At 39.5% G+C, this 21,814-nt stretch overlaps 2 protein-coding genes across 7 annotated transcripts in view; both read left to right on the plus strand.

Annotated features, from left to right (window-relative positions):
* Positions 1-5,450, plus strand: part of HBS1L (HBS1 like translational GTPase) — a 59,132-nt gene extending 53,682 nt beyond the window's left edge. For both annotated transcript variants that reach the window (XM_083856590.1, XM_083856592.1), the window contains 5 exons: positions 257-347; positions 1,944-2,052; positions 2,646-2,746; positions 3,663-3,807; positions 4,794-5,450. In XM_083856590.1, coding sequence (XP_083712716.1) covers positions 257-347; positions 1,944-2,052; positions 2,646-2,746; positions 3,663-3,807; positions 4,794-4,805 — 458 coding nt within the window. In that variant the 3' untranslated portion in view covers positions 4,806-5,450. The remainder of the gene's footprint in view (positions 1-256; positions 348-1,943; positions 2,053-2,645; positions 2,747-3,662; positions 3,808-4,793) is intronic.
* A 1,318-nt stretch (positions 5,451-6,768) lies between these two features.
* Positions 6,769-19,205, plus strand: ALDH8A1 (aldehyde dehydrogenase 8 family member A1). Of its 5 annotated transcripts, none has more exons than XM_083856282.1 (9): positions 6,784-6,916; positions 7,939-8,000; positions 9,185-9,381; positions 12,070-12,217; positions 12,577-12,732; positions 14,439-14,588; positions 15,237-15,493; positions 16,316-16,477; positions 17,925-19,205. In XM_083856282.1, exons 3-9 carry the CDS (start codon positions 9,322-9,324, stop codon positions 18,375-18,377), a joined length of 1,386 nt encoding a protein of 461 aa, XP_083712408.1. In that variant the 5' UTR covers positions 6,784-6,916; positions 7,939-8,000; positions 9,185-9,321; the 3' UTR covers positions 18,378-19,205. The 5 variants fall into 5 exon arrangements, with proteins under 5 accessions (XP_083712411.1, XP_083712408.1, XP_083712409.1 ...); XM_083856283.1 differs by having other exon boundaries at positions 6,817-6,933; XM_083856284.1 differs by lacking the exon at positions 6,784-6,916 and having other exon boundaries at positions 7,921-8,000.
* The last annotated feature ends 2,609 nt before the right edge of the window (positions 19,206-21,814 follow it).

Here is a 21,814-nt window from a genome sequence, read left to right on the forward strand (position 1 = left end):
GCCAGGTCCCCTCCTCTGGCTTGAATAAGGCCATGTTATGGTGCAGGGTGTGGTGAGAGAGAATAGTAAATCCTTACCAAGGGGAAAGAATAGCTTCCTCAGTCTTCTCAGTTAAAAAGCTTTTACTCTCAACCCATTCATACTGAAAATTGATGAGTAATGGTTGATGAAGCACAAATGGCCCAAACAGAGCTGTTTGTTTGTAGCTCAGAACCTAGGTACTTCACTGTGAGGTTCTGTTCTTACTCATTTCCAGGAATCACACTGCACGATGAACCAGTTGATTGGGCTGCAGCAGGAGATCACGTTAGTCTCACTTTGACCGGCATGGATATCATCAAAATCAAGTGAGCAAAACTGGGTTTCAGTCTAAGTAACGGTTTGTTTTTAATGAAAAGCTGTATAACTATTACACTGGGCTATATTACAGCGGTTTACTTGAAGAATGATGTGGCTACCAGGATATTTAAAACCAAAGTGATGCATATCACCTGGCTTGCATGTACAAACGTTGGAAACATCTGCTGCATGTGCAACGGCAGCCTCAGAAGAATACTGTCAGTTTTCATCCTGTGCCCTAGGGCTGACACCAGTAACCTTCCAAGCCCGTTTCTTGTAGACTACTCCTTGGACATTTTAATTGCCACAAAAATTCAGCCTCTGTTGCTAAATAAAACAGAAAAAAATTAAAGAACTTCTCAAATTATCAGTCATTCTCGCAGGACACATGCAAACAACTGCCATTTTGTACTTATAAGTAAATCTCTACAAGTGGAACTGATGGTAACTGTTTATTCAACACATTTAGCTGCTTGTAAGATTTATTTTCCTAAATGTTTTGCTAAGGATTGGCCTGATAGTGAGGCACAGTAAATCTCCTTGTGTCTTTTCCAGTCTGTAGGATTCATGCTAAGCATTAGCCTTGAGCTTTTAAGTGTCAGTTGTTGTTCAGGCCAGATAATTGGATCCACAATTTGTTCACCTTTTTACATTCTAGTTGGACTTCAGACAGCAGACTTTAAAGCTGCTCTTTGAAAATCTCCTTGCGATGATAGTTTTTCAAATCCATGCTCTGATTTTAAGGGAAAAGTAGAGGTAGTCTGTCTTCCCATTTTGTAGTGGTGTGGGATTCTCAGTGGTGAAAGAGTAAGGGAAGTCTTGTTCTAGTTGTTGAAATCTTGAGTCAAATTGTTACCTTGATGCCATTCATCTTTTGGAGGTCTGTTAGAGATGTCAAGAAATGCTACGAATTTTCAAGTCCTCTTGATATTGATGAAATTTGATGTATATGTTTAATCATGCTGGTTTTTCTCTTCCATTATATTTTTTATGTGGAATTAATTTTCCTTTCATTTCAGATGGCTAGAACTAGCCCTTGTGAAACAGCTGTGTCTAGTCTACTTACCAACTTGTAAAGAGCAGCAGCTTTCTTGTGACTCCATGTAGAATTTTTTGAAAATGAGTGTTGCTGAAAGCTCAGGTTTTGAGCCCTAATTATGATGTTCCCTTATTATCCAGAAAATATTTGAGTTACAGGCAGCAGTTCTGCAATTTTGGACACTCTACAGTATTTTATGCTGTTGAACGGAAACCCTGAATCTCTGAATGAAAGTCTAATTCTTAAAAATATCTACACACAGGAAACAATGACATTTTCAGAAACTGGTTAGCAATGGACGTAATTGTTCACTGAACTAGACAGAGCCCTTCATGCATACACACAAAACAAGGTAGACATTGTCTAGGAACGCATTTTGTTACAGGCTTTAAAACAGTCTTCCTGGATATCCACGCACCTACACCCCCTGGTTATATAAAAGTGGTGTTGCTTTTCATTTGCTTCTCTTAATCACTGCACTGGAAAAAGACAATTGTTGAACACTTCTATGTGAAGAGATATCTGTTTGTTTGGTTTTTTAATTTATTTTTCTTCTGTCTTGTAGTGTGGGCTGTGTATTTTGTGATCCCAAGGAACCCATTAAAGTTTGCACTCGATTCAGAGCTCGGGTTCTCATCTTCAATATTGAAGTCCCAATCACTAAAGGATTTCCTGTAAGTCTCTGTGAAAACTGTGCTCATGGAAGGTTGCTCGGGGCTTTTCCTCTCTGTGTTTGACCTCCTGAATATGAAACACATTCAGAATCCAGAAGTGGTTCTGTCTCTCCAGAGGAAACAGATTCTTCTGTAATTTGAAGTGGATAGAAGGGATTGCTGTGGGTATTTATACATATTCTTACTGGCTTTTAATATGTAGCTGAGTCATTTCAGAGAATGTGAGTTCCACCACAGCTAGGCTTTAGAAACTCACATCTTGTGGAAATATAATGATGCACTTAAGTGTAAGATACCTTTTAAAATAAATAAAATACCAGTTCATGCTACAGAACTGTACTGACGTGGCAAAAGCAAAACACTAAAGGATGAAAAATGTATTTATGATGACATAAAATGTGGCTTTTGTGTCATATCAGTCGTGATCACAAAGTTTAGGAACTAGGGACAGTTACTGGGTGTGAAGCAGACATTCCTGCTAGAGAAGTTTTATAAGCATTTGTTTAAAAAAATCAGTCTTAAAACAAGTTGCTGTTTTAAACTCTTAACAACTAGGATTACTGATGTTTAATAACTGCACAAAATATTTTCAGGTGCTTTTACACTATCAAACAGTAAGTGAACCTGCTACTATTACAAGACTGTTGAGTGTCCTGCACAAAAGTACTGGTGAAGTGACAAAGAAAAAACCTAAGTAAGTGTTATGAATAGTTAATAATTACTCAAGAAATGGGTTGATGTTTAATACACAGTATATCAAACAGGTTCTACGATGAATCAATTGTGTGTTATAAGAATACGCTTTTATTGTTTTAGTTGGTTTCATGTTTGGATTTCACTGTGCTTTACAAACCGAAAAACCTCCTACCCTCTTGATAAATGCAGAACACCTGAGAAGTACAATGACTTAGGCCTAAGGTCACTTGCAGAATTGGGAATGAATCCTAGATCAGCAGCCCTTCTTCACTTAAAGGATTTTCTTTCTCTCTCTCTCTTTTTTTTTTTTTTTTTTTTTTTTTTTTTTTTAGTATTTCTTCTCTTACTGTTAAAGCATGGGAGGGATCTTTATATAGTTCTGGAGATGGCTAACTGTGTAAAACACACTTGACTAGACAGTGTGTCAGTGCAAAAGAAATTTAGGGAGTCTTCCCATATATCCCTCTAGTTATTTAAAGCTGTATTTGGCTAGAAATGCTATTTGATACATAAAACATTTTCAGAATAATACTTTTCCAGAAATTTCGTGGCTGAAACTGTTGCCAACTTCTGCAAAGTAATGAATTGGCTCTTTAGTTGTGGGGTTGAAACAAGACTTGATTTCTACTTGACATGAAAAAAAACAGGTGTTAATGAGACAAATAGCTTCAAAACAATTTGTTAAATTCTGTGGTGAGTGCCAAGAAGTTTGTGAAGAAAACTTAGATGCCCTATTAAAAAGTATACTGCAGGCAAATGAGTTTTGGGTCTCATGGCTTGAATTATACTTGAAATCAAGCTTGATAATTATGCTCTGGGCCTTCTAAAATGATTTTTCCCATTTTTTCAGTATTCTTTTCTTCATTCATCTGTGCATACATTTCTAATAGAGTTTTCTGCTTTTTTACTTGCAGGTTCTTGGCTAAAGGTCAGAATGCTCTAATAGAACTACAAACTCAAAGACCTATTGCTCTAGAGTTGTACAAAGATTTTAAGGAGCTAGGGAGGTTTATGTTACGCTACAGTGGTTCCACTATTGCTGCAGGAGTTGTTACAGAGGTATGGCATTTTTGTAATAGAATTTCTGTACTGCAGAGGAATGATGTTTACACCCTCTAGCCTGAAAAGTGGATTTTTTCTGCTAATAAAGAGACAGTGCTTCAACAAGATGTGAGGAAAACTTGTCATGATTCTGTTTAATTTATTAGGAGTAAAAATTACTCTGCTTAGAATTACCCCTCTTTGCCCTTGAGTTAACATACATCAGTCTTTTTGAAATCTGTCTGTACAACTATACTGGAAGCAGTTTGTAAATAAGAAGTGTTGGCCATTTTAACTATCTCTAAGTTGAGTCCAATATCTTTTTCTGTTAAAATTAAAGACAGTTGTGCATTTGATTCTTACTGATGCCTAAAACTATTTTCTGATCCTGTGTGAGAGGAAGCAAAGACTGAGGGACTAAACATAAATGTTTTATCTTCTACTAGAAGCAAAAAATATTAATGTCCCTCTATCTGTCCCTTAAAAAAAATAATCTTGATTTAATCACATGATTTAGCTATGATTTAGTCACATTAACCAAGTTCTGGTACTGAGAACTTAAGTCAAAATTTATAATTAGAGCATGAACATTTCTGGTTTCTCCATGTATGTGTAGGAATGATGTGCTAAGTCAGTCAGAGGCTTTATGGATATATAACGCTCCTAAAAATCTGTCTGGTCTTAAATAAGATCCAGAAATAGGATGGGTTGCACCCATTTTTCATTAAATTTGAGGATTTCCATAAATTTAAGTTGAGGATTCTATTTAGATCTGCAATGTTTAGAGCTAGACTAATGTTTGTAGAATTGGGACTAAATAACCTCTTTGATATGTTATTTGGGAATTGCTGGTTTAGTACCTGTTTTCTTGTTTTGAGAATTTAAGTGGAAAAGGTGTTTTGTTTTTTTCCACAACTGTATAATACTGAAAAACACTGAGATAATTTTACACTTAGTACTTAATTTTTCACCTTAGGGTTTTTTCCATTTGCTTATATTTTTAGATTAAAGAATGACAGTGGTGACAGAATTTCCACCGTCCAAGCAAAACTCAATCAGATATCCAAACTCCTGTATGAGAATCCAGTTATTTCAGTTGAAGGTACAAGTGCAATTAACTGGGGAGAAGATGGTGGTGACAAAAGTCGAATTGTGTGAGACATCTGGGGATCCCTTCATCAGTCTTTCCTACTGCAGAACAAGATGCCAACTGACAAGGAACTGCAAGTGTTGCACTTCTTGATCTCAAGAATCTCATGGGTTTCTCCATGTGGAATTTAGCCCTTAGAGAAGTTGATGGAAAAATATTAGAAAGTTTAATTAGAGAAAAAGATGATGAATTATCATGAAACAAACTCCTTACTTCCAGACATAAATTGTTTACAAATTTTCTTTGATTGCTTTTTTGCTGCACATTAACTCAGTAAAGTAACTTTATTGGTCTAAAATATTTTTAGGTTTGAGTTGAATGCATATTCAGGGAAGAAAAAGAACTATTTACCTTGTTTTCAAGAGAATGGCATGTAGTATTATCATGGGATTATTTTCCCTGTCCCAAAATTTATTTAAGAAAAAAACCTTTCTTTTGCTGTGTAGTGGAAACTGTGCCAACTTTGGCTAATTTTATTTTTTAAACAGTAAGAATAATAAAATGAATTTGTCTGAGCATTTTTGTCTCCCTCATCTTTTGTGATTTAAACACTCCTAAATTGTGTTAAATCATTCTTCACTTGCCATAACTGAGAGGTTTCAGAGTAAACTTATGAGTTAGAATGCGAAACTGGCATCCAATTTGGGTTTCTGCAGAAATAATTTCAGTTTTTCTCATGTTACTCAGTGCAGCCACTGCACATACACATCTCTTTCATCCAGACGTAGTGCTCTTTTGAACAAAGACTGACAGTTTAATCTTGTGGTGTTGGCTAAAGCCAAATTGTGCTGACTTACGCCTTTAACTCCTTCCTGCTTTTCAGTAATGGAGCAGATGAAACCTCCCAGCTGAAAGGAGGGTTCTTCTACCACCTCCAGCTCAGCACAGACACACTTTACTATAACTTGGAAGTTTTTTCAGTAGGAATTTTGAGAGGACCTCAGGTATTTCAGGACCTGTATGTGAGTGCAGAGTGGAGAAAATTCACCTGTTCCCAGTTACTAGTGCGAGGCAGGAACTGAAGCACTTGCTCCAGAGCATCAGTCTCTGGAGTTAACTGAAGTAAAGCTGTGTCCAGAGTAGTGAAGAACACAAAAATGCTATCTATTGTTGTTATTTAGTTCACAGTCCTGTATGGTTTGTACCTACTCTTCCCACATGGTTGTTTGGGGTTTTTTTGTGGATAACTGTTTTTGCACTTAGGTACTTTAGCCCCAATTCAGCAGCTACCTGACCTTGACCACATAGATGATTTGTACTGTTGACTGCATGGGTATTTGTAGAAGTATCAGCAATGCTTTATGTGGAAATTACTTTTGTAAAAGCTTATGAATCTGAAATACCTGAAAACTGTTACTGCCAAGTTTATGATTTACACTATTTGTTATGTATTTCTTTAGACCAAAAATTGCAGTTAAATATTTACTAGTTTCAGCATGCCACTGTGAATGTTTAGGTGCCCTTGTTGGATTCCAGAGATTTAGACTGCCAAGCTCCTGCATTGAACCTGTTCCACTTGAGCTTGCCTTCAGACTTTGAAAATGTTTAGGTTGCCCTTAAGTCAGGGGACAGTTACAGTCTTCAGTTCTAAGCCTTGCATCAATTCCTTACTGTTAATGGACAAGGAAGTGTGATACAGGGTGAACCTCTGATAAGTCTTCTCACACATGTTTGCATTAAATTTTGAGGCTCATTTTTCTATGATGACAGAAAAGCTACTGCATGCTTTCCCAGTTTGCAGCTTGGGGGAAGCAGAGGTATTACATAATCCAGTTTCAACGTGACTGCACTACCTTTCAACACAGATTTGAACTCTGCCCAGAGGCGCCACTTGGTTGAAACATAAATGATCTGTTGTTGTGCAATAGAAGCATATCGCCTTTCTTCAATCAAAATATGATTGCATGTTGATCCACGTGAAACTTGATGGCTTGACAGTTGTCTAGGATGCAAAACCTTCCTGAACTGCTGATTGAGGTACTCACAATCTCCTGGTGAGAACATACTGCTCTCTGGAGAACAAGGCATACAATCTTAAAGCAATTTGATAATCCTCAGCATTGTCTTGGAGAAAGTGTCCTTTACACAGTTCTTCCTGGGCAGTTTAGGTTCTTGGGAAGTTAATGGAAAAACTAATAATATGTTACAGGCTTCTCTGTAGTAAGGTGGCTTCCCCTGGTATATCTATGGAAGGGAAAGCATGACAGCCAGTGTCTTGCATTTTTGAGGGGGGGAAAAGATGAATTTCTGACAACATACAACAGTATACCAGCTAGGATTGTGCTTCTCTTCTGTTTGAATTGAAGAGTCGCTCGGCTGTTTGTATTGTTTGGTATCTGGGGATATTGGTGGAAAAGTTTCTTAGTGCTTAAAATCTTTTGGTTTGATTGGTGTATTGGTTTTGGGGATACGAGGAAAAGTATTGATAATAACAAAACAATGAACATGAGTTGCAGACATACTGGTCTTCAGTGTCTTTTCTTTTGTCTGCTGACACTTAGAAGCAGGCTCCTGGCTAGGTGTTTGCCTGTTGAATTATTTTGTTTATTTGTTGCAAAATGTTTTCAAACTGTAATTTGAAAGACTGTTACAGGTAGAAATTCTCCTGTTGAACCATTATTTTTCTCTCTTTTTTTCAGTACTTTATTTCCTATAGACAGAGAAAAACCGATTTCCAGAAACTATGCTGTTTTTCCCTTCTTGAACTAGAAAAGAACCACGTGTCACGGAAATACTGATTTTTTTTCCCCTTTGCTCTTTCCTGCTGTTGTTGCCAGGGTTTGTTCCCACTTGTAAGCAAGTGGTGCAGGGAAGACAGAGGGATGGGGGAGGAGTTCAGACTCGCTGTGCAAATACATGCAGACATACTAATCTAAATTGATGCCTTGTTGGAAAAAAACACAGGTGAAGCAAGCAGCCAACAATGGCTCACTCAAAGGCTCTCCTAGTGCTGGAAAACTTCATAGGTGGCAAATTTGTTCCTTGTTCCTCCTATATAGACTCCTATAATCCGTCCACTGGAGATGTCTATTGCAGAGTTCCAGACAGTGGCAAAGAAGAGGTGAGTGCTATCCACATGTACAAAATGAAAAATGTTAAATGCATGTAACAATAAACATTTGAGTGAGAGGAGGCTGAAAGTAAGAGAGCGGAAAAATGATGACTTCAGTGCTTAAACAAGTAAATTCTTGATTATACTGTAGTATTGCATAATCCACTGCTGTGGCAGAAAACACTGTCATTTTTTTACATTTTGCTATTAGAAAGTTGTGGGCTGGATTCTAAGCTGGTGTGAATAAACACAGCTTCAGTAACTTGCATGGAGGTCCTTCAGCTCACATGATGAGAGATGCCTTGTGCATAAATTAACAATTACACCCAGACAAGCTGTAAATATAAACAATCTGTAAGTGAGAACAGAGTTTATTGATATCTTCTGTAAATTAATTTAGAGACACCATATGCAACTGTGTTCTCCCTTAGTGTCTTGATGATTTGCAGTTTTCATTTAAAAGGGTTTTTGGCTTGGTATCTCTTCTCTGAATTTGGTAAAAAGCTTTCAGACCTCTCTGGTTTTGATAATAGCAGTTGGATATTCAGTGGCTGTGATGAATGTGTTTCCTTATACCTGTCCTCTGTATCCGCAGAGTTTCTTGGTCTTGTGCTCTCTACTGTGGTGAATGTTTCCTGGAGCCTTGTACATATTCAGGTGTAGACAGGCAATGATGTTCATCAGGGGTGCAGTTTCATTGATGCCGCTTTATAGCAGACCTACAAGTTTGTGTCCAAAATAGTGCTTCGGACTTATTGAAAAGGGAAGTGACTCGACAAGCTTGGATAGCACAGAGGGCTTGGAAAATATAATAGTGGACAGCATTTTGAAAATGTTTTTTAAAACAAACTACTACAGTGTGTAGCTGTTCCCTTCACTTGCATTTCAGTCTTATTGACAGCTTCTTTCAGCAGAAACCTTTGCACTGTAATTTCAACTCGGTAAATATTTGTTAAATGCTGATGACCAAAGGTTAAAGAGTAACAGGTTGAGTTTGTTGGAATAAATCTGTGTAAGTTCATTCCAATCCTAATTATGCCTGAAAAGTTTGCTCTTTGATGTGCAGGTGGAAATCTTCCTGACCATTCATTTGCAAAATCATTAAAACCAGAGAGATCTGAGAATACCAGAGGCTGCTGGCCACTCTAGAGATACAGTTCAGACATCGTAAGAGCAATGCTTTTCTGTTTCAGCTTTCTGAGTCAGTGTTTGTATGTAGCAATGGGAAAACATCCTAAAAGCCTGTAAATTTGATGAGTGCTTTAATCCTGCCTTCAGACAACTATACAAGAAGATTGTGCTCTGCAGAGCTGGCATCCACTGGTGACTGATGGAATATGCTGAAGAAAATGCAATCACATACTTCTTGAGGTTATCTAGAGATACCAAAGTAAGCACCTAGACCAGAGTTCAACAAAGGACTCAAGATGCTGGTTTCTAGAAAGGCTCAATGTCCAGTTGCAGATTATCTTGGTTAATTTTACTGAGAAGTTAGAAGGTGAAACAAGGGGAGACAGTGAGTCTGTTGCTGACTCTGGAGTTTAACACCTGGTTAGTTTCTGTGGCCATTTTAGCCACTTTCTGCCAAAGAAACTGAACTTTTTTTTTTTTTCCTAGGAGTTAATTTGTTCCTCAGATAGATATCTTAAATTCTACATAGCAGTACTACAGCAAGACGAGCAGGTGCCCTGTATATCTAAAATACAGGCTGATGAGGACTAATTAATGCTGGCCAATATCTACTTTAGAAACACTTCTCTTTAAAGAACCTGGCTCCTGCACATCATCCCGTGCAAAAGCAAACATCTTGTCCTGAGGGCAGTTCATCTTGGGGTATTTTGATAGCAACCTTTTGTGATAGGTCTGGATTGTGTGTTATTTCTCTGTGTCTGTCTTGTGCAGAAGAGGAAAGCAGAAGGAAGTGTTTCAGACACAGGAGTTCATAGTTGAATTCTTGTGCATATTTTCTTTGTGGCTTGACTTTCTTTGCTGGTTTTTGCTAGTCAAACTAAGTTACAGTTTAACCTTTGTATGCTTAGTTCTTCTCTACAAATCTCTCTCCTTTTTTCCTCTTACTTTTTCCTAGATGAATCTACTGCCACTTAATTCCTTCCTTTGCTAGTTTTCTCTTCTGCAGTTTATGAAAAAGGAATATTTTTGTCCTCCTTCTAAACCCACTGAAGGGTTAAAAATGAAGACAATATTGGTTATCTTCTCTCCTGGCAGCACCTGGTGGAAAAGGCTGCAGAGGAGACGACAGAGGAGCAGCAGTAGCACCGCAGGATGGGAGGGTGGAAGAACGAGTTAATTAGTGAAGGTGGTATAGTTTCACAGAGGGTGAACGTTTTTAGGGTCGTGTGGCATCTGCACTGGACTCACTCAGGAAGCTGCAGTTCCCCTTTCCCAGGCCTGGTTTGGTCCTGCTTCAGCTGTTCAGTGGCTGACAGCCTGCTGCCATTGGCACTTGAGCAGGAGGTTGTTGAAGTACAGTCGAAAAAGAAGAGTCTAGGTTTCTGAGCTTGGCCAGTGATCCATGTGACTCTCTTCACGTTGGTTTATTTCCCACCTTGCCCCTTCACTGGTGGTGTTCTGGCTTTCAAACTCTGGGTATTATTTTAATGGGGCCCATAAATTCTGATGTGTGCGGGAGGGGGAAGGAGAAAGGGGTAGATAGATTTTATTTTTTTGCTTGCTTAAACTTTTGTGCCCTCATTAATAAAACATCTTTGGAATATCAGTAAGTTATTTTATGATAGTTTTAATAAGACCCGTCACAATTGGAGGGAACAAATTTGGAACTCAGTTTTGAGGAATTGGTGGAAAGGACCCTTCAGTGACTTAATGGGAATTAGCAATATGTCAACATTCAGAGAGGTCATAATGGTCTGATTAATATTATATCAGCATCCTCCTAGTTACTGATTTTGGCAGATTTCCAAAACTGAAGAAATTGTATGAGCAAAATTTTAGGAACTCAAATAAGACAGCTTTGAGTAAACCACCACTTTGAGGCATGTATTAGACATTGGGAGTATTGAATAAGTGATACATAGGAAGCAAAAGTTGGGAAATATGGCAGTTAATTAAAATATGGAAAGATATTGATGACCATCTTTAATTAGTGTGAGACTGGTGAACATGAAGAAAGAATTGCTTATAAATCAACAGATGAATAATGCAGGTAACTTCCATTTAAGAGTCCAGGGGAAATGACTGATGGGACAGAAAGCCGCCTGCTGAATTTTAATCCTTTGAAGATGGGTCTGCTTCAGAAAGGTGCTGGTAATCTGCTGCTTTTCAGAAATGTCAGGTTGAAGGATCGTGCAGCAGTCATCTACATCTCAAAGAAAATACGGATAGGAGTGGTCTGCATTTGTATAAATGCATATAATGATTCTTATCTGTAGGCTTTTTTAGGTGTCTGATAAGAGAACTGGCTAAAGCCCCGGAGTTTAAAAAGGAACTTTTTTTTTTTTTTTGTGAGGGCATTAATGACTTTCTAGCTGTGATCAGGTAAGATAATTTTTTCCTCTGGATGTCCATTCCCTAAATATATTCTTAGTCTTTGCTTGAACCAAGTGGTGGAAATCAAGAGCTAGCAGGGCATTTCTTCCCGGCCTCTTATTTTCATCATTGCCTGGTGTGGCTGAAGTCATGTGTTGCAAGGGTTGTGCATGTTTAGACTGAAGTTACATTTGCTCTGGGGAGATTCTTGCTCTTTCCTCCATGAGAAACAAGATTCTTTTTTTTGTTTTGGCCAGTGCCAAAACTACTGGTGCCAGTTGACCAGTCCAGCATTTCTTCCAGGCCTGGAGGGTGGCCCACAAGTTGCTGTAATTTGGAGAAAAACTAGGGTTTCAGTGGAAGTTTCTTTTCTAGATATTTTGTTTCACTAACACTTCTTAAATTATGGGATAGTGTCTTGATAACAATGGAGAAGCTCTAAGGAGTGGTCATCTTCCCAGCAATGTGGCCTGGATTATTAGTCTCTGAAATATGAATTCATCAGCTGGGTGTTAAATATTTTCTTAAGCCTTTCATTAGCATTCACCATCCTTCTTTTGTTTTTTTTTTTTAGGTGGAAGCTGCTGTCAAAGCTGCCAAAGACGCCTTCCCAATTTGGTCATCAAAAACTCCATTGGAAAGATCTCAGATCCTGAACAAATTGGCAGACCTGATTGAACGTGACCTGGAAGCATTTGCACAAGCAGAGTCAAAGGATCAGGGTAAGAATGGAAGTTGTTGATCTCAAATACAGTGTGCCTTGCTGCATATTGAAATGGAAAATATGTATTAAATTTTTTGTATAGTATGAACTGTTGGAGCAAACTGGAGTTGATGAGGAGGCTTTGGATTTGGGATTCCTGGGGCATTCTTGCTTTTCAGAATTTCTGACTGACATCAGTTGTCAGATAATTGGAATGCATTACTAGAGGGGAGCTGTTGTCATTGACTATGGTGCTGGGGGTCACTTGGGCACAGGACAAAAGACATTTCCCAAAAGACACACAAATCAACTTTCAAAACAGACTATAAGCAATGCTTCTGTCTGTGATGACCAGCAGCATGTTTGTTTTTGTTTCAGGAAAGACTATTACTTTTGCCAGAACGGTGGACATCCCTCGGGCCGCGCACAACTTCCGATTCTTTGCCTCTTCCATCCTTCATCATGTCACAGAGTGCACAGAAATGCCATCCATGGGCTGTGTGCACTACACCTCCAGGGCACCTGTGGGAGTTGGTATGATGATCCTCACATGCTGAACAGCTTGGCAGGATGTCTGCCTTAGTAGGGGCTCAGCAAAGAAAAGATTTTTTTTGAAAGCATTTGTTGTCTCTGAGTCATGTGCTAAACATAGCCTTGTCTGCTAAAGCATCAGCAACTCCATGTAAAATCAATTAGGCTACTTCATGAAAAAAACAAAAAACACCAAAACATTGCATGCCTAAAAAGTTGAAACTATTGCCCTCACCTTCCCAATCTCTCTTATGTTTTGTCTATGTGTGTCTGTGGGTGAGCATCACAGCTGTGGATCGGTGAGATGTGCAGAGCACTGAGGTCTTGTTCCAGCGGGGAGGGCAGGATCCCCCTCTCCTTTGGGAAAGCAGTAGTAGTCTGTGACACGGCTGCACATGGGTGAATAAACCACCCTAGCTGGGGAATTGCTGAACTCGGCCACTAGATGCTGCTGCTTCAGAAAATAAAGTGGTTGTCCTAAGCTGACGCATAAGTGTTGTAATGATTTCATTATTAGGTTATGTTATATATATAATATAAATAACATATTAAATAGATGGGAGTTGTCCACATTTACACTTGAATTACTTAAAGCATGAAATTGGCTAACTTAGAGGACTCCTTTAAAACTTTTCTTGAACATTGGAGAACATGACTTTTTCTGGTAAAATTATTCTCATAAGGAAAAGTCCTTCACTGCATCTGCTCCATCAAACAGAAAGAAATCTCATGGCTTTTGTAAAGAGTCACATGCGACAATTACAGATTTTTTTCATAATTTCTTATTAATATGTAAGGTGAAAATATTCCTAAAGGCAATTACTAAAAATAATTCTAGTCATTCAGCATTTCACAGAAACCACAGTTTATTCAGTGATAAATTTTGTCGCTCATAATTTAGACTAAAATTTATCTGGAAAATATGTACTATATGTTATACAGAATTAGTTTGATACTGCAATTGAAAAATAAGAGTGAGAGAAAGCAGGAATATGATCTGAGCTGGCACATTCAGCCTGGAGAAGAGAACTCTTGGGAGGCCTGCAAGAGAGCTTGAGAGAGTTTTTACAAGGACATGTAGTGATAGGACAATGGGTAATGGCTTCAAATTGAATAAGGGTAGGTTTAGATTAGATGTTAGGGAAGAAATTTTTACTATGAGGGTGATGAGGCACTAGCACAGGTTCCCTGAAGAAATGGACAATGCCCCAACCCTAGCAGTGTTCGAGGACAGGTTGGATGGAGCTTTGAGCAACCTGGTCTAGTGAAAGGTGTCCCTAGGGGGTTGGAATCAGATGATCTTTAAGGACTCTCTCAACCCAAACCATTCTATAATTACTTTCACTTGCTCTATTCTAACACAAAGTATTACCACAGACCAGTTGTAAATTATTGTTGTGGCTAACCTTGCATTAATGTTCCTGCAAAACACAGAAAAAATTCCTGAGAATATAAGATTCTGCCTTGAAGAAGCAGCAAAACTTATTCAGAGAATTCAGCTGATCACTTTTAGAATTGTTTGCACAGATCTTTAAGAAGTTATCTCCCTATGAGGAATGCTGCAAAATTATTGTACATTTGTCTGGAAATAAAAGCCATGGCCAAATTACCTTCATAGATCTGAATTGGTGTATAACTGCTTGAGGTCAGAGAAATGAGTTTTGTATCCCAGCAGACTGACTTTCTGTCTTTGTGGTTTTGTTTTGTAGCTGGTTTAATCAGTCCTTGGAATTTGCCACTGTATTTGTTAACTTGGAAAATAGCTCCTGCCATTGCATGTGGAAACACTGTGGTTGCCAAGCCAAGTGAGATGACATCTGTCACAGCCTGGATGATGTGCAAGCTCTTGGAGAAAGCAGGTGACTCCTATAGCATGCTAAGGAGCAGGAAAGAATGGAAATGCTTGTCTGTGCACCAGGTTTTTTTAGTTGCAGAAAACAGAAGGTGCTCAAAGGCTTTGGGAAAGACTGCTGTAGCTGAATGTTGCACTGGAGAACAAAAGGGTTCAAACTATTCTGTCTGCCCAGTCCAGCTATTACTCATCTTTTGCTACTATCTTCTGGTGAAAAGTTTTGCCCCTCCTGCACTCCACTTATGGATACCCTAAGTCTGTGGTGCAAGCAAAGGAGCCATGAGAGAATAAAGGAGTGAGCATCACCTCTTGGTAATGGTGTCATGGCTGTATTTGGTGCACTGTTAATTAAAACTGGGAGAACAATTGGTTGTTCCCTGAATGACTGTACACTGCTGATGTATCTGATCAGCAGTGATCAGTGATCTGATGATGCATGTCAGACAAGCTTGATTATTGGAACTGGTTTTATCTTTTAACCCATGATCCATAGAGCTGTCTAACATCATGGATATCAGCTAATACTGGAGTTAAGGGTTAGTATTTTCACCCTTAAGCTGCTGGTAACTTTCTAACTTCAGGGACAAAACAAAGTGAAGCGACACCCCCCGAGTGCCAGGAGGGTACAATGACTGTGTGCCTTTGTTCCCATCAGGGGTACCCCCTGGGGTGGTGAATGTTGTGTTTGGAACGGGTGCCAAGGCAGGAGAGGCCCTGGTGTGCCACCCCGACGTGCCTCTGATCTCCTTCACGGGCAGCACACTGACGGCCCAGCGCATCACGGAGAGAAGTGCCCCACACTGCAAGCGGCTCTCGCTGGAGCTGGGAGGCAAAAACCCCGCCATTATCTTTGATGATGCCGACTTGAGCCAGTGCATCCCCACCACTGTGAGGTCCAGCTTTGCCAACCAGGTGCCTCCCCACCCCTGTAGCACATAAACCCCATTGGCAGCAGGAGGGGCGCGCCCAAGGGTTTGTGTGCCTGTGTGCACCTGCCTTTGGATCTGAATCTCAAATTGTCAAGGTCTATTTCAGGATCGTGTTTGAGAAAGTCCCAAGTAGAAAAATATGAAAAAGGTTTCATTATTCCACAAGAAGGGAAACAAAGTAATAAAAGGCTCTTCTTCCTCCTGCTCTCCATCCAAAGATAACAAGGTGTTATTACTCCTCTCAGAGTAGATACATTTCTTATCTCTCAGGGAAGCAGCTGCTTTAAGTCCCACTGCTGAAGTAAGTGGGCAGCTTGTTGATTTGCTAGAATTAAATTAGGGGACTTCCCCAAAAATTTTACCAACATTATTCTTCCCTCATCACCACCCTCAGGAGAGAGCACCAAAGCCAGGAAATCGTATGTGGGATGATGTTAGAAAAATAGCTTGGTATCAGAGAGAGATTATCAGGAAGTGAAGAGAAAGATCACTCAGAGTTGGAAATCATGTTTCCTATAAAAAATGTTGGAAAAGAAAACATATAATCGATAAAATCAAATTTACTTATGGTAGTGATTGCATGATACTGATACTGTTTTGCCTTTTCCTTCTCCTTTCTTTTCTTATCTGGAAAAAAAAATCCCACTTTGCAGTGCTGGTTGATGTCTTTTGCACTCCTGAGGATGCAGGGACACAAGTGAACTGGGTTATTTTTTGTATCTCACAATTTCTAGTACATGTCAATAGTGCAATGTAATATGAACCAACATTGTTGATTTGTTGTTTGTTTCTTTCTTTTTGGTAGGGTGAGATCTGTCTCTGCACCTCCAGGATCTTCGTTCAGAGGGGAATATACAGTGAGTTTTTGAAGAGATTTGTGGCAGAGGCCAAGAAATGGAAGACTGGAAATCCCTCAGATCCTTCAACTGATGTGGGAGCACTAATAAGTAAAGAGCATCTAGAGAAGGTGATGTTACATGGAGTTTATGTGATTTCTTCTCATCTTTTAGAGGGCTACAAAAGGTAGTTTCAGGAGTATGTGGGAAAGGATCTTGTCATCTCCAAGATTAGCTCTGAGGGATGATAACTCAAAGCCATTATAAGGATCTTTTTAATGAGATTTCTGTTGCCTGTGGCTTGGGATCATGTGATTACTCTGAAACAAATCAAACTCCCTGGGGAAAATAATTTTAAATGGCAAAAGAATATTTCCTCCTGTTTGAATAATTCTAATAATTATTAGATTGATTATTATGAAATAATTCAAATGGTTTCTAAGTCCTGAATTTATACTCATAAATCTTAGAGTTCAACAACATTTTCTTGGATTTTAATAATGCATTTGCTAAGGTCACTAATTTGCCCAATAAGTTAGTTGACAAGGTAAAAGTTTTATTTTTATATCACTCTGGCAAATTCTGGCTTGTACAAAACAGTTTCCTAGGACTGCTTGCAGTAATTTGTAGTAGTCTGTGTGGAGAGCAGCTGAGATGATGAGCAGTTAGATACAGTCTGCTTTAGTGGCTTATATGAAATGAAAGTTGTGGTGTCAGAGTTCAGGGAGAGCAGATGCTCATATCCCAGAACTCTCTGACGCAAGAAGCAGACCGAAAAACCACAGAGTGAGAGAAAGCCAGGCCTTTGATATGCTTCCTGATGCCTCAGAAGGCTCTCCAGGTCCTCTTGTTCTGAAGTACAGTGGTAGAAACACCCATTTCCTGAGGTCCTTAGTCTGTAGCACCACAGAGAACTTCCAATGTGGCTAAAAGAAGAAAAAGATAAGGAAGCTCTGTGATACCTCTGTGGTCTTTCTCTAAGGAGAGAAGCCAGGCAACGATTCTTGCCTGATCAGCAAAAGCAGATCAACAGTACGCCCTATATGTTCAACGTAGCAAACATATGGTAGCAGCAGCCATGGAAACATTTTTAATCATTTATTTATGAGATTTTCTGTAATGTTCATGGCTTCATCATCCTAGTGACATGTGAACATTTAAAAAGCCTTGCCTGTGAGACAGGAAAATACTACTGATTCCTTGGGGTAAATGAATGAACCATGGCTTGGGATACATGGCAAACTGCCCAGGCTCCTGAGAGAAGGGAGAGAGGCTCTTGGATCACTTGCGTTTTCACCAAGGGGCCCTGCCCTTTTGACAATAGTTAGTGGGAAGGGCCAGAGTGTTGTCTCCTAGGCTAGTAAGTGTTAGAAAAGAGAAAACAATTTCTTTGTTCAGCAAGAAATACACAGCTTTGCATAAAAAGAAATGTAACGACAAAAGTTAGGGAATGCTGCCCTCTGTTGCTAAGAGGGCAGCATGTTCCAGCTAGAGATGTTCAGAGGCTCCTGCTACTGATGTGTGAACCCTTGGGATTTGGTGTCCTTTAGCAGTGATGTTTTTCTGCTGCTTCCCCAGGTGAGGAACTATGTGAAGAAAGCCCAGGCTGAAGGAGCCAGAGTCCTCTGTGGAGAGGGAGTGGATCCTTTAGCCCTCCCACCTGGCAACCAGAAAGGCTATTTCATGTTGCCCACAGTTATTGTTGAAGTCAAGGATGAATCCTGTTGCATGCAAGAAGAGATCTTTGGTCCTGTGACATGTGTGGTAGCATTTGATACAGAAGAAGAGGTGATCCAAAGAGCCAATGGTGTGAAATATGGCTTGGCAGCCACAATATGGTCCAGCAATGTGGGACGTGTTCACAGGGTGGCACACAGGCTGCAGTCTGGATTGGTGTGGACCAACTGCTGGCTTGTGAGAGACCTGAACTTGCCATTTGGTGGGATGAAAGCCTCAGGCATAGGCAGGGAGGGAGCAAAGGATTCCTACGAGTTCTTCACTGAGGTCAAAACCATCACAATAAAGCACTGACATATGTCAAGGGAAGTATTTTAGAGTGAAATAAATGACACCAATTTGAGCTACCAAAAATAGCTCCTTAGAACACAGGCTGCTATTGTGACCATTTCCTTTCTTTAACTTTGGTCAAGTAATATCAATGATAGCTGAAAATGATGATCCCAAATGCTAATGTTAAAGTCAGCTTTTCATGTTGGATGGGAAGATCAGTGTGGACTCCGCAATCAATCCATCCCAAGCCAGATGCTTTGACTGCCTTACAGATCCCAAATCTTCTTGATATTTTTGATATTCCTGCCTCAAAATTCTGTCCCTTTAAGGCAGAAGGAGTAATATATGACAGTAACTCTGGTTGGTGAATTACCTTGAGGGACAAAGTAGCAAGCACACGGTGAGACTGATATTGTAAAGGGGAATCAGCTAATTTTCACTCTAAACAGTGTGGTCCACACATCTACCCATATTGCACTTCACTGACATCAGACAAGGATTGATACTACACTATACTGAAACCCTGAGGAACTACCTTTAACCTACTAAGTGATTTTAAGCCATGGGGTCATGACATTTGAAATTCACAGAGATAATACATGTTTTAATTATAACCTTCCTTATGGTAGGGAGCTGAATCATCCTAATACCTGTTCTCTGAATATTTTGAAATCAAAGCCTTTTGTCATTTTGAGACCTCAGTGATGGTGGTTTTTACATCCCTGCACAAAAATATGGCTGCATGACAGGCAGCATCCCTCTTCATTAATAAAACCTAGAATTTACTCCTGAGAGAATGAACTGTTGAAAATGTTTGTCACCAAAATATAAAACCACTTCCAGCTCTTCCTCATTTGTTTGCAGAGATTTTTTTTTTAATAGGGTATGTCACAAACTTGTTTGCTTTCAACAAAAAGAGAAATAGAATTGGATACACCTCCACACCTCTGGATGCCACTTGGTTGCAGGGCAGACCTGGCAGCCAGGTTGGAACTGTGGCTGTGGAATTTGATGGATTTGCTACAAGAACCCCCAGCTGAAGGCATGTTCAGGAAATATGTAAAAATGATAGGCTTAGTGAATTGATGTATTCTAAGAAGCATAAACATTTTATTTTATAAATGCCTAAGTCTATTCATGACCACGTGGTGGCAGCAGAACACCTGCTTTGGTGCTTCTAATCCCCAGTCGTTCAGCTGGGAGAGGAATAAAGACCCATATCAGTGCATGTTTCATGCTGCCAATTTCTTTTCTATTTACACACCCTGTTTGGAAGAGCACAAGAACCCAAAAGCTGTGAACCAATTCATTAGTTGGGGGGTGATAAGGGGATGTGGGGAGCAGACATTTTCAGCAACAGCAGGTGGGATATTGCACAATTAGTAGAAATGGATGGATACCTTCACCCACGTGGATCTGGTCTAGGTTTGGGTTTAATGAGATGAATTTGCTTTCAGAGGTTGATTTTATCTTTGCATTAGATGTGATGAGAGATTCTATATGTATTTCATATGCTGGAGACAAAGGTCTGTGTGTCATATATGTGATTGTGGCCCAAGAGGTGAAGTAGTGGGTGGGGTGGGGACAGAGATCTGCAGGAACCCCGGGTGTGGGATATGGAGGTGGTGGCTGTGTCCAGCATGACTGTGAAGGTTTCTCAGAGGTGGACTTCTGGGAAGTCCCATTCCATCTGTGCTGTGCTGTGTCCAGCACCTCAAAGAGGTAAGAGTGGTCTGCTGGTGCTAATGATGCTGCTGACTTTTGGGTGGGAGGGAGAACCTGTGTGAAGTTATGAAATATTGTCACTTTCTGCATTTTCTGTCTTTAATGGGTGGACTCCTTCCTTCTACCATTAATGTACAGTTCAAGTACCTTGCTTATTCTGCTATTTCTTGCCCTTTTAGATTACTAGACATTCACACTTGCACTTGTACAGATATGAGGGTGTTACCCAGTGGGGAAATTTCTTGCCAGTGATAATGGGTAATTCTTGCATTTCCCATGCCTACCTCCAGCCTCAGGTCCTAGCCCCAAAGGCAGCTGCTGGTGCTTGTGGCAGTGAAGCAGGTGCCATGGGACAGGTTACCTGCTTGTACCTGGAGATGTCTGTGGGCACACAGAATTTTTCTATATACCAAGAGCTATGAGCTTTCCCATGTTTTTTATCCAGACTGACTTCCAGTGTAGCAATGCGTATGGATAACTGTCTCATCTTACAGATGAAGCAGTCCAAGGGCTTCTTCCTACAGATAATGAAGGTGTCTCTTACAGCTGCTTTATTTCTGAGTTTTCTGCTCTCACTCTAAGTGGACAGTGAAGAGGATATGCTGGAGGATGAGGCAGGCTGATTCAAATCATGAGGCTGATAGCTCTCGTGGAGCTCTTCAGGCTATGCATTCTGGAATTTTCCAACAGGGCAGTAAAGCTTTTTTTTTTTTTTTTTTCTTTTTTTTTTTTTTTTTTTTTTTTTTTCTTTTTTTTTTTGTACACTGCCCTGGCTTGTGCATGAAATCATGTGGCCATTGTGAGGATTTGTTTAATTACTGTTATATAAATCTTAAGGAGTTGCTCCATCTGTTAATTCTTACTGATGCAGTGAGTACAGTTCTGTTTAACACTAGAAGATTATCTCACTGGCGTGAGATGATTACATGGAGAGGAATTAATATATTTGCCATCCTTTACAGCTCTCAATTAGCATAGGGCTATTTTTGTGCTATTTCAGATCTTTTCTCAGCCTATTTATGTCTGTGCCCAATTATTGTATAATGCCTGAAAGCAGCTTTGCTTAGGGAAACTCTGCATGTAGTTTGGAGAAGGGACACATCAGCTCTAATGTTTATATTTAAATCAAGTTATGTCCATGTTCCCACAGTGTTTGTAACTTAGGCAAAGGAAGACACATTTGTAAAACTCTCAGGGATGAAAATAGACTTGGCTTTTTGGGTCAGAGAGAGTTTTGTGCCGAACTTATATGTGCAGAACGAGAATGTAAACTAGGCTGGTTTTAAAACCCAAGCTTTGAATTTCCAAACTTCAGAAAGCTATACTTCAATATTCAACTTCACAGATAGAGTCAAATACATAGGTCTTTCCTCTTAATAACAACAACAAATAATGGGAAAAGGAAAAAAAGGCAGTGGGATTGTGAGGGAACTGTGAAGAGTTTCTTTCCAGGCTTGTCTTCAGGGCTGAGGTTTAAGTTTTTACTCAGTCTTGAAGATTGACCTCAAGAGTTGTCTCAGCTGTAGAATGGTCCTTAAGCTTCTTAATAAATTTGTGGATTTTCTGTGTGATGGGAGAGTGAGAAATGAAAATGGAACAAAATTTTCTTAATCTTAGAGTAAGACCAGGGTCTCACTTTCCACCCTAGATGGTAATTAAATATGCTATAGAAAGCTAAATATAATGAATAAAGGAAACCAACAACAGTTGCAGGAAATTCTGGGACATTTTCT

Source organism: Zosterops lateralis (genome assembly GCF_965231275.1).
Source record: "Zosterops lateralis genome assembly, chromosome: 3".
Lineage (NCBI taxonomy): Eukaryota > Metazoa > Chordata > Aves > Passeriformes > Zosteropidae > Zosterops > Zosterops lateralis.

Bases quoted from the DNA above. Each gene is read 5' to 3' on its own strand.
- ALDH8A1 (XM_083856281.1), top strand. From the start codon at position 7,863: ATGGCTCACTCAAAGGCTCTCCTAGTGCTGGAAAACTTCATAGGTGGC. The intron at 14,589-15,236 runs GTGACTCCTATA...TGTTCCCATCAG, and splicing joins CAAGCTCTTGGAGAAAGCAG to GGGTACCCCCTGGGGTGGTG. The intron at 15,494-16,315 runs GTGCCTCCCCAC...TCTTTTTGGTAG, and splicing joins GGTCCAGCTTTGCCAACCAG to GGTGAGATCTGTCTCTGCAC.